Source organism: Microtus pennsylvanicus, chromosome 2 (assembly GCF_037038515.1).
Source record: "Microtus pennsylvanicus isolate mMicPen1 chromosome 2, mMicPen1.hap1, whole genome shotgun sequence".
Classification (NCBI taxonomy): Eukaryota; Metazoa; Chordata; class Mammalia; order Rodentia; family Cricetidae; genus Microtus; species Microtus pennsylvanicus.
In genome coordinates, this window is record NC_134580.1 from 5,457,938 (window position 1) to 5,470,869 (window position 12,932).

The window sequence follows — 12,932 nt, forward strand, 5'->3', positions numbered from 1 at the left end:
TCAGGATGAGTTGAGGCAAGTCTCATAGGCTAAATGACAAGCAGGTTCTTGCCAGTAAGGTGGTGGCATGTTATAAAATGAAACAGAAAAATAATACTTTAATGGGGAAAAAGATATTATAGCAAACTTTTGATAAAGACATGATCTTAATAATACTGAGTATATTAATATGCTAAAGCATATTATATATGAGTATATAATACATTAAATACAATACACTGATATTTATACGAATTAATACAATTAGTCTAGGACAGTAAAGATTCTTTTCTATGAAGATTAACTTAAAGAATTAGGTAAAATGGGTCAAGACAACAGAAGATTGAATGGAACAATCAGTAGTATCTAGTATCTTCCATTTGTGTGCGTGTAAAAGTGATAAAAACACTCAGGCGACTCTAGAGGAAAGAAGTAGGAGGGAGGTGTGAGAAGACAAAAGCAGAGACCGACCCAGTTCACCTTAAGGAAACGGTGTCTACTTTCCAGGAACCAACATGGAGTTGAAAGTATTGCAAGGCTGGCAACATAATCAAACAGCAGAGGAATCTGGACTCAGATTGGAAATCTCTCTGTACTCTAGATTTACGAGGTTGCATGACCTCTAGAATCTCAAAGTTTTATGCAATAAGGGCGATGGGGGAGACAGACATACACTGAACTACCTCAACAGAGTATGCTGTTTGTGTATGACAATTACTCAAAAGGTGACTGGCAAGCAATCATAATTCACATTTGTCAATGCGGTATGTATACATCAGTACAAAGTAGGTGTATAAAATGCAGTTCTTTTAACGACAGTCATTACTGGTGGCACTTAACAAGAATGTTGGACATAAACTCTTTGGGTTTACTCAAATTCCATTGTTGCCAGATTCAGTGAGTTCATTTAGGTAAAGTGCTGAGAATGGTATCTGAAAATGATATCACATAGTTGCATAATGATTAGCTACTATAATGACTGTTCTAGACAACAGGAAGGGAAGACTACTTATGAGACTCCTGCCGTCATGGAGTTTGGGGGATGATGAGAGAGACAACAGACAATGACAGGCACTAAGACCAGTGGCAAGAGGATGAAAGATGGTGGAGAACAGGAGCAGGCAGAGAGAGTCACAGGCACAGTCCCTTGAAGAGAAGGGTGGGGTGGGCAGAGGTGGCTCAGACGCACAGAGCACAGCAGCAAGGTGAGAGGGAAAGGCCTGGCAAGAAAGAGCAAGGTGCTTCAAGGAAACAGAGAGGGACCAGTACCACCAGAGGAATCTGGGTGACAGAGATGAGGCTGGATAAACAGGTTCCTGATTGTGCAGGGCTTTGGGGAACTGGAATGGATATGGGATTTTATTTGGGATTCTAAAAGGTTTAAATTCAGAACTGACAAAATCAGACTATGATTTTAGGTGATTAACCCTGGACAGTGTTCTCTAAGGAATTAAATGACTCCAAGGTTTCCTGAATTTAATCATTCCAAAAGTAACAGAGGAACACTCAGAATCTGGAAGGAAATGGGTATGATGCTCCACAGTGGAAGGCTGCAGCATTCTGACTGCTCACAAGAGGCCGAGCATCTGAGCTCAAGAACAAAGGCGCTGCAGTCCAAACTGCAGAGAGTTTTCTGGTAGGAAGCCCCATGACTGGGACTGGCAGAGCTCATGTACAACCTATGTGGTCAAAACATGCAAGGAAAGAACTGACAGTGGTTTTAGAATGTCAGGGGACACTGAGTGAAGTCTTGTGGCTCTAGAATCAAACATGTACAGTAGATCCCTGAGACTGGGGTCAGTGGAAGGAGCTCTTGAGTGACAGCATGAACATCACAAATAGGTTTTCCATGAGACAACCTAAAGAAAGGCATTACATCATGAGTGGTTAAAAGCTGAGCAGTTCACAAACCACAGGTCAGAAAGAGGTTCCCGATAGCCATCTGTACGATGTGACTTTGCAGTTTCTTCAGGGAGAACACAACCATGGAGAGGGCTCTCATTACCTTCCAGCATAGGCTGGCTTCTACCAATGCAGGCTTCAACGGGAAGCGGTAAAACACCAAGCTTTCTCAGTCTCAACTTCCAGACTGAGCAGTAAAAGGAAAAATTAAAGTGGGAAGGGACAAAAGAAAAGAGGGGGTATGGGATGGAGGCGAACACACTTATAGCCTCACAGATGCCGAGATTTGTAACAGCCCCATTTATGGAATTCTGGGTACCTTCCAGGAAAGATAAATAATTTTTAGAACAGTGATAGTTTTTAATAGTCAGTCTTGGTCTTAGTAAGGAAATGGTTAAAACTGAAGTTATGACCAGTGTAGAGGAATTCAGAAAGAAACAAAATCAATGTAAAAAGTATAGCGTTTTCTCTTTCTTTCTGGTTCACTGTAAAGGAACAGAAATTTAGCCTCCAATCCACATCCCCGCCTATCCCCAAACTTTCCCCAGAATCCTGTGCAGCCCATAGAAAGTGGAAAATATGCCAAAACAAACACTGTGGGCTCCACTCTGCGGGAGGAGGGGCTGAGGCTGTGTGGAAGGAGTGCAACTGGCAGGCAAGAGAATGGAATCACTTCAGATGAAGGCCACAAAATGGAGACTCAATGAAGGGCAGGACTCCCAGATTCACAGAAATGGGATGTGCTTAGCAAATTCACAGACCAGATTCCCAAAAACAGTCCATTTCAGAAAGCACAAACCCAAAGGGGAAGGGAAACCGAAACAAAGCAAACATACCTGATGTCTTATCTGCCTTTAATTAGAGCATAAAATATCCCCTCCACTCCTCTCCTCCCAACTACCCTGAACGCAGAGGGTACAGCTCAGGTGAAAGACTCAGGCCTTCCAGCTACAAAGGGGGAGATAGCAGACAATGGAGCTGGTGATTCATTACAAAAGAATACACTCTAGAGCAGCCTGCTGCCTCTTGGGCTACGGGAATTATTTAAAGGAATAGCAACCTCCTTCCTAACATCCCTTATTCCTAACACCTTCTCTCCTCCTGGTTCTGATGGAAAACAGATTTTGAAGAAAATGCCAGCAAAGCACTGAGTTGTCCAAGAAAGGGAGGGCCCTTGTGTTTCATAGAAGTTGGCAGTCTCACATCGTTGTGGAGTAAAACATCTGCTTTCAGGTTGTACTGTAAGCTTTTCCCCTTTGCCTGATAAACTTCCCCCCTCAACAATGAACAGAAATTGTGTTTTGCTAAATGTTTTTTAAAATGAATTAGGGAAAAATGGTTTTCAACCTTGCTTTTCTAGTTTACACATATTATGGGAATGATATTCTTTCCTTTTATCCCACCTTGCTTTTCTATAGATCTTTAATATGTCAATCAAGTTAAAGAGACTTCAGTCAAAAATTTCTGTGACATGAACATGAACAAGAGATAAAAGTATACTTAAGTGTCAATTGAGCATGTTTGGCTACTGCTGCATGAAAATTTTGCCACTAAAATACTATTTTTACTAAAAAGCCAAGTTCTATTTATTGTCAGTAATAAAGTTGTTAGCTAGTAAAACAAAAAAGGTCATATAAAGCTATAGTATATATATATATATATATATATATATATATATATATATATATATATATATATATATATATACATATAATAATCACAAAGCACAGACTGTGCAAAAAGGAATTACTAACAAAATGCTTTCTTCCACCCAGTGATGGGGATGAGGGACAGGCAGAAGAGTCTAAGGCAAACCAAGGTGTGAAGTGACCAAACACCTTACCACCTTTCCACAGCCTAGTTATGATACTCAGTATGGCAATAGCCATTTTAATTCTGACAGTGACCCCTGACAAACACAGTGACAGTGAAAACACTTAGGTGACAGGGCATTATCAAATGTTTGGATTTGCTGTCTGGCTCAAAACATCCAAACCTATACAACAAATTCAAACAAACAAAAAACAAACCACAGGATAGACCAAAGATTTGGCCCCACTTACTATTTCCTTTGACTTTTAGATTGCAAACAACCATCTCCATGACTTTCAGGTAGATGGTGAAGACACTGAAATAAATGTCACACAATTCTGAATTTCACAGATCCTACTGTATTAATTCAACATGAGAAAACGAGTTTTCTTTCCTTCAGCGCTTAGTACATCTGAGAAAACAAAGATTAAATTTATCTGTTGGACTCCTAGTCATTAAAAAAAATTTCCTTCCCAGGTTCCATTTATTTGTTCGACCTTGTTCCTAAAATTATACTTTCCATATATCTGATGATTAGGAGCACAACACAGAGTACAAACAAGCATGCACATTCTAACTTGTCACACACATTTCAATGTTTATAAAATTGCCAAGAGGTAATTCTCCATGAGGCCACAGAAGTCTGATCCTAACAGCTCCTGTTCAGATGACTCCTCCACTGGTTCTACAATGCGTGCGAGAGCTGCAGCATTAAAAGCCTTCCACAGAGCCGAGAGTGGCTGTTCTCTAACACAGCTCCTCGGTGGAGACCTGGTATGCACTCAGGTGAAGTAAGTAACAGCTCACACGGGCTTCGGAGAGAATCAAGACATGGAGATTTTGACAAAATAAAGTGATATTTCAAAAGCATTAATTAGCTTTTAAGAAGTATTAAAAAATAAAAGAGTTTTCTCCCCTTTCCAAAGGAGGAATTTCTTGACAATTCCCCAACTTAGATTTGGAGAAAATCTTCTTGGAAGGATTTATCTTTTAAAATTTCCCTATTCTCTGGATCAGGATAGATTCCTCCCTACAGGTTTCCCTCCTTCAAAACGGCACTGCAGGGCATTATATAACATTTAACTAAACAGGGCTCCAGCACCGAAGGCAATGCCTATCGGATAGCCTGCTGCCTCTCGCCCTCCGGTGGTGACTCTGAGAGGAAAAAAGAGGGGAGAGAATACAAAAAAGGGGCAACGTCCTTAAAAGGAAAGCCCTGTCCAGTGAGGGAAGCCTGGGGTGAACTGATCCCAAGTCTAAGACTAAAGGGTCTGAAAGTCCCATCATAAAAATGATGTCCTCTGATATGGCACAGCCTCACCACTTTCTCCCAAGCCACACACAAGGAAAAGGGGGTAAGGGAGCATACTGTAGGGTGACAACCAGAAAAACATCCCTGCCAGGAATGGAACAGCAGCCACCTTTCCATTTGTCGGGAATGACTTGCTAAAATGCAGAGTAGACACTGCTTGACACAAGCAGAGAGGCAGAGAGAAGGGGGTGGGGAGAAGAGACAGAGATGGAGATCTTCCATTTCCTACTCCATCTCCTTCAAACGTCGTTTAAAGCGGCAATTGTCACTTATGTACACATTTATCCGGTCAGGAAAAGCAGTACCTGCCTCTGCTACACCAAGATGCTCCATGGGTTCCTATGGAAAACATCATTTACCAAAGACAAAGCCACAGAAATGAAACATTCTTTCCTAGCCTTCATTTTTGATCGTCGGTTTAGAAAGAAGGCAGCAAACTGCAATTCCACAGCCAAGCCTGAGAAACCCCAGTGAATCAGCTTTCCCAGTAACACAAATTTTTCTGCAATTCTTAAAAGGAAGTCACTCCCTCTCCCCTTTCTGGCAGTCTACAAGAATCTCTTCCTACCTCTGCAGTCTCTCTCCCTCCCTCTTCTCAGAACCAAGACAAAGAGGTAGACAAATCCCCACAGGCTCCTTCCTGAGCTACAGCTGCACGCTACAGGAAACTGGGATCGGCTATGAGCCCAGGGAGGGGAGGAAAGGACACCGATATAGTACACACGTTCGGAGGACCAATACTTCAGCTGATAACAATAAATCTGCCTTTTAAAGAAGACGATCCTCATTAAAACTTGGCTGGCTATACTCCACCCCAAGACCTTCCTGCAGATCCCTGAGACAGAAATGTGTGGAGGACGCACAAGTCTTACCTGAGTTACCATTTTCTTTTTCTCCATAAACCAGAAGAAGCAGAAAAAAACTAGCTGGAAGCCGCGGTAGTGGGGCACACCTCCGTGGCTCTCTGCCACCCCGTCCCCAGCTAGCTGGCGAAGGGCGGGTGACTGGCTTCCCTTTATTCGTTTTCCTGTCTTTCTCTTTCTAGTGTTTCTTCCTTTCTTTTCTCTTCCTCTCTGGCAGTCTCTCCCCCTCCTTCTTTCTCCAGCTCCCTCCCATATCTCAGGCAGATGGCTGAAGGAAGCCCCACCCCTGAATGCCTAAGGTAATTAATCAGAGTAGAGCCCCACCTCTTCCTCCTCCCCCCGACCCCTCCCAGCAGGCTGACAGCTCCCAACTCCAGAAGCAGGCTTGCTGGAGAACAGGCAGCTTGGCCTGTGCTTTACTGTGCGCACGCGTGTGTGCGTGTGTATGTGTCTCGAGCACATACGGCAGAAGGAGGGGGGAGAGTGAAGGGGATAGGCGCCATGTGCTGGCATATTACAAGGTTGTAATGGTGATATTAATTATATTTCTCTAGAAGCACTTACCACAACTTATTACAGTTAATACAGATTTAAGAGATTATGGCGATGAATATCTGATAATAAAAAAAAGAAATGAAAGTTAAGTTTTCCCCCACTGATGGACATTTATAGATAAGAATGGGTCTAGTGAAAGGTGTGGAGCAAACTGCTGCTCAGTGACTAGCAGGAAGGTTTTCAAGGACAGCAATGCACAGAATGGTGCTGGAAGCCAGAGGCAATGTAATGAGGGCACAGGACTAGCAGAGAAGGGAGGTCAGTTACATGCCTATTTTTTTCTCCTCTAAAAACCCTGGAGATTCTGAAAAGGTGTCATCATAAATCTCAAGGTGTGCACATCTGACTACTGATGCTCAGGTTAACGAGAAGTGCTTTTCCTGCTTCCTCGATGGTGTTTCAGCTATAGTGAAAAAGAAGCTGCTATAGTGAAAAAGAACTTTTCTCAGATACCTGCAACGGCACTTCGTCTTTACTGCAAACAGTAACAGTTACTACAGAGCTCCAAGAACACAGTAGCTCAGGAGAATGTTTACTCCATAAAATGCTTCTTTTAAGTCCTCACATTTAAAACTCAAATACAAAAGCCTCAGTGATGAACTGGGCAGGAGGGTTCATTTCGTTCTGTCCTTTACTAGTGATCTCAGAGGAGAAAAATATCCATTGAATTTTGAACGTAAATTTCATCATCCCTATAGAAACCCTCAAATTATGTGAGTATTTGATAAATTTAGAACTTTTGCTAATTATCTCATAAATTTAAGATTTTTATGTGGATTCTGACAAGATTCTGTTCTAAAGATTACACATTTTAGTTCTACTATATTCACTGAAATTTAGAAGAGATCAATTACAAAATTACTTATTTTAAAAATACTCAAAACTATAAGTCTGTAATCACAATAGTACAGGTTCTTGCTGTCTCCACCAGGACTGTCTGGCACAATGTAGAACCAGGCTTTTTAAATCTAACACACCACCACCATGTTCTCTCAATTGCCAATTCTTTTAACAATTCCAAACAATGTACAGACTACAAAACCATGAACAAAATCTGGAGACTATAGTCAGGGCAGTGTACTCATTGCATGATAGAGCAGAAGTTGTCCTGATACTTTACAGATATAAAGAAATATGTGCAAAAGAATAATCTTGAGCTGAAGAGATGGCTCAGTAATTTAGAGTGTGCACTGTGCTTTGAAGAGGACCTGAGTTCAGTTCTCAGCACCTACGCTGGGCAGCCCCAGGTGACTTGGCACTCTCTTCTCAATTCCGCTGACACCCATACACATACACCTTTTTTTCAAAGGACGGGGTCTTCAAGTACTACATTAAGCAAACAAAAATGGGAGAGGAGGAGTAGACCATAAAATTAATACCTTAATGAACATACCGAAGTCTGAACATCCAGGGCTTTTGGAATGTACAACCAAATGACATTAAAAATTTTAAAAGGCGCTGGGTGGTGGCGGCACACGCCTTTAATCCCAGCACTCCGGAGACAGAGGCAGGCGGATCTCTGTGAGTTTGAGACCAGCCTGGTCTACAAGAGCTAGTTCCAGGACAGGCTCCAAAATGACAGAGAAACCCTGTCTCGAAAAACCAAAAAAAATTAGAAGGCAAAGAAAGAAACAAAGAAGGGGTAAACAAAAGCAGAATGTGGCAATGCACGCTTGCAATCCTTCCTGTACTTTTAAGAAAAAGGTCATATTTATAAAACAATTGTGTTTTCAGCTTTCACATACAAAATAAACCTGTAGGTAGGTCCCTGCATAGCACGTTTTGAATCCATCAGGTGATCATACTACCCTTGACAAAAGACAAAAGCACCAGAAAAGCTACTTGGATACTTGAGTGTGACTTCAGTCCCCTACTATAAAAAAGGGGGGGGGGTACTTTTTAAAAAATAATAATAAAAAAAAGGGAAATGAAAGGTTCCTATAAACAAAAGTGTCGGACAAGGATAAAGGTTTCACAGGTCCAGAAACTTAAAGGATTAGTATTTTAAACTCCAAATAATAGGCTTACAAATTCATTATCACAAGGAACAGTATAAGCTAAAATAAAATATGCTGAAATGATTTCTATAGCCTCTGAACAATAGGATCACCGTGACCACTGGCTGGTGGTATTCTGAAGTATGTCCCTGACTTTAAAAGCTGACAGACAGGACAATTTGCTCTTTGGCACCCAAGAGATAGAGGAGCAATTGAACTGCCTGAATCTGACCCAGGAAAACAACTGAAGTCCCTGGTGGCTGAGTGTACCAAGGAAAAGTTCCTTTGACAGTTTGCTGTTGTCTCTCTCTTAGAAGGATGGGGAGGTGGGTATCTGAACAGAGTGCAACAGTCAGCTAAAGAAGATCATGTCTACCCGGTGCAGGAGCCACTGGCTTTCAGAGGTATGCCTGGATGTGGGAGGCACTCGGAATATTTGCTGAATAAACAAACACAGGAAAGGGCACTTTGTGTCTCAATTTCTTGACCATTTCCTTGGCATTTCAGTCTTCAGAACCTTCTCTGCTGCTCAAGTGAAAGCCATCTCAGTGAGTCACTGAGGAATTCCAGGTGATGACCAAATTCAACAGACATGTCATATCTTTTCTGACATTTCTGTGCCATTTGGAATTCTGTTTTTGGGAAATTCACCCTTAGCTTCAAATTTTGCTTCATCTACTGTCACCCTGCCAGTCACAGCCAGTCTTGGTGCTGCTGTTGCTGGACCTCAGACTGAATACAGCTGTCCCTTGGCAGCATTCCAGGCAATGAGGTTCCCTCAGCTGTTTACCCATCTCAAAATGGGGGAGAGAGAGAGAAAGAGGGAGACAGGAAGAGAGGGGGACAATATACCAGTTTCTTCTAATTTTTCTTGCTCTCCATTCACTTCCTTCCTCGGCACTCCCTTAATGTTGATACTGCATGAGGTACTGTCCTCAGTCTCCTTTTAGTGCAACTCTGGTTTATCCTCCCAAAATGCACAGCTCCTCACACCAGCACCCTGGTGGAAATATGTCTTCTGTGCTTTTCTGTGCAGAGAGGAGCCAGGTACTTAAAAAAGCCCAACTCTTGCAGGCAGATCTGTCTAGCAGACCTGTCAGAACCACAGTTCCCATCCCTCTAGCACTCTGTCACGTTTTGCCACAGAGCAACTAGTTAGTTCAATGCTGTTTTTGTTCTGACCCTTGAAAACAGCTTCCTATTTGTGAATCCATTCTCCAAGCCTTACTTACAGAAATCCTCACCCCTGAAAACATTTCCTGATTTAATTGCTTTCCACATCCCAGTTAGTCGCCCAACATCTGTGTACACACTTTACCTTGGCATATATCAGGGACATAAGTCTCTGCATACTTCTGACTACACTGTAATCATCCAGAGGGTGGAAATCATGCTGTATATCACATCTCAGTTCTTACCAGTGCTTGGATGAACTACCACTACTACCACTACTACCACTACTACTACTGATGATGATGATGATCCTTGCTCAACTCAAACGATGGATTAATCTGTTTCTAGACATTATTTAGGCATACTTTGCTAAATAAGAATGGAAAGTATCACTGAGTAGTAGTGGCACATACCTTTAATCCCAACACTCAGGAGGCAGAGGCAGGTGGATCTCAGAGTTTGAGGTCAGCCTGGTCTACAGAGCAAGTTCTAGGACAGTCAGGGCTACACAGAGAAACCCTGTCTCAAAAAAAGAAGAAAACAAAAAAACCCACAAACAAATAAAAAACAAAAAAGAGGGTGGTGGTGGTAGAAAGTAGCTTGGTAGTTACTGAAGTACTATGAAAGCATTCTTTCTAAGAATATATTTGGTAATATTTTCAAACTTACAAATTTATTTCAGTATCTTTTAGAACACTAATCTGGAAACATATGTAAAAAATAAGGTGACAAAGATTTTTATTTTCTCCTTCATTAGAATACTTGAGACTGTAGACAGAATACCTGCTAATTAGAAACTCACTTCATGTTGGCTGTGGGGAGTGTACACCTTTAATCCTAGTTCTGGGGAGGCAGAGGCAGGTGGACCTCTGTGAGTTTGAGGTCAGCCTGGTCTACAAGAGCTAGCTCCAGGACAGCCAGAGCTGTTATATAGAGAAACCTTGTCTGGGGGAAAAAACAAAGTAAACAAATCTCTTCACATACTTTTTTATAATTTTATGCTTGTGACTCAACTTCCCTACTTCCCACCCACACACCAGCTATGCTATAAAAGGAGATCCAGAGTCTGGAAGCAGGGCCTCATACTTTCCCAGGCTGCCTCTGACACCCAAGTGAAGAGCAACGAGGAAACCTTGTTAGCACAAAAGCCCTTCACTATATGCCCCTGCAATAACCCTAAGTGACAGTTTATTCCTACATGGGATACCTTTCCAGAAGCATCTCAAGATATGACTTCAATGTCCTCCTTTGTTCCAACATTCCTTTCAATATAAATTAATTCTATAATTGCCAGCTGCTTTTTTCCTGTATTGCAGGATGCAATACAGTCAATTTCAGAAAAATGGATAAGAGTAGATTTTAAACCTTATACATTTATATATTCACAAATTCTTCACATTTACTTCTTACACCCCCAAATCCAACCATTAGAAAAGAACATTTAAAAATGTACTAACACCCTGGTAAGGCCAGATAGATCAAAACCTATTACTTTATTAACTACAATTTGGCTTTAGGTAACTTATTCATATCTTATAATAAATATTTCAACCTTAAACAATTTGAGTCATTTACACAACTGAAATGATGTCTACCTCCTTAGGATTTTCCATGACAAATGAAGGAGAAATTTCTCAGATCAATACTAAAAGGGTGCAATGTAAACAAATGTGTCAATACTAAATTATCAAGATAAAACATGATTAAACTGAAAACCAAAATGTGCTCTTTTTCTTTTTTTTATTTATTATGGATACAATATTCTGTTTGCATATATGCCTGCTAGAAGAGGACACTAGACCTCATTACAGATGGTTGTGAGCCACCATGTGGTTGCTGGGAATCGAACTCGGGTCCTTTGGAAGAGCACACAATGCTCTTAACCGCTGAGCCATCTCTCCAGCCCCAATGTGCTCTTTTTCTAACACTAAAATATGCCTCGTGTCTCTAACTAAATTACTAGAGACTATACAGACTTTGCTGTCACTGTATCTCTGTGTCTGGCATAGGTAACTGGCACATGGGAAGTACTTTTAAAAAGGTACAATAAACTAATTCAGGATGAGAAATTAAAGAATATGTATATCACTATATGTCATCATTTCTTGGAGAATCACAAAGCAAAGGCACTAAAATTCATGTTCTAGTGCACTCCCACACGTATTTTAGTATCAATGATATCTTTTGCAGAGGTAACTCTGTCTTATCCTTCCATAAGTCAAACATCCTTGGGCTGCCCTTGGCTGTCTAAACCCTCCAATTAGTACATTTAGTTGCCTCCAGTGATTTAAGAACCTGCTTCCTCTTCCTCTAACCACCTCACTACTAGTGGGTGATAGGACAGTACTTTGTAACATTTTTCACTAAGAAACAATTGTGACAATAAATAACACCCTAATTTGCAACAATAGCTACATTTTAACTATCTAGTCAGAGGTGGTAGTTATTTAATCTAAAACCACTTACAAGAATTTCAGATCCTGGCCCCTGGTTAATCCCAGCCCTAGGAAGGGAGAGACATGTGGATCTTAAAGTTCAGGCCAGCCTGGTTTTACATAGCAAGTTTTATAGTACAATACTGTCTAAAATAATAAAATAACTAAATAAACAAAGGAGAAAGAATGGAGGAATGTATTTTATGACAGGGTTTCTCTGTGTTACAGCTCTGGCCATCCTGGAACTAGCTTTGTAACATGGCTGGCCTCAAACTCAAGAGATTCAAACACCTTTGCCCCCCAAGTGCTGGAATTAAAGGTGTTAGCTACTATAGCCTGCTAGGAGAAAGAACTACTTTGGATATAATTTCTCTTCTTTTTTCTGGGCAAGGAAACTCAGTGTCTCTTAAACGCATCTCTAGCAAGCCTCTATCTTTTTTTAACTTACCTGTACTTTTAAACTGATTGGATTCTACAGGAATTATAACTAATAAAATAATAAATTTCAATTGCACGGTTTTAGCCAGGCATTACTTTATTAACATTAAGAGTAATGAAAGGTCAAGTATATGAAATACTTTACTGACTTGTGTTGAAGAGAACTCTCTTTGTTTCATTATCCCAACATTAGCAAATCTAGAAATACTCAATTAAAAACAGATATAAGTCTTATTGAAAAATACTATTCAGTCACATCCTTAAGCGTTTTTATTAGTACACAACCCCAAGTATTATGCATTGAGTTTTGATTAAAACAAGTGTAATAATATAATAGAAGCTTAGGGGAAAAAAGCATTTTATAGTCAGTGTAAGAGTGTGTAGCAAGAGTTTCAGGACCGCCAGGACAACCATACAGAAAAACCCTGTCTTGGACCAAAAAAAAAAAGTATATGGAGCAAACAAC

At 40.8% G+C, this 12,932-nt stretch overlaps 1 protein-coding gene across 37 annotated transcripts in view; it reads right to left on the reverse strand.

Moving 5' to 3' along the window:
* Window positions 1-12,932, reverse strand: part of Rbfox2 (RNA binding fox-1 homolog 2) — a 232,887-nt gene that overhangs the window by 69,163 nt on the left and 150,792 nt on the right. For 2 of the 37 annotated variants that reach the window (XM_075959768.1, XM_075959765.1), the window contains exon 1: window positions 5,878-6,265. The exons of 31 other annotated variants lie outside the window; for them this stretch is intronic. In XM_075959768.1, the coding sequence (XP_075815883.1) occupies window positions 5,878-5,904 (27 nt within the window). In that variant the 5' untranslated portion in view covers window positions 5,905-6,265. Of the gene's footprint in view, window positions 1-5,877; window positions 6,312-12,932 lie in introns of those variants that run through there. 4 more of the 37 variants (XM_075959774.1, XM_075959773.1, XM_075959777.1 and 1 more) reach the window with 4 other exon arrangements.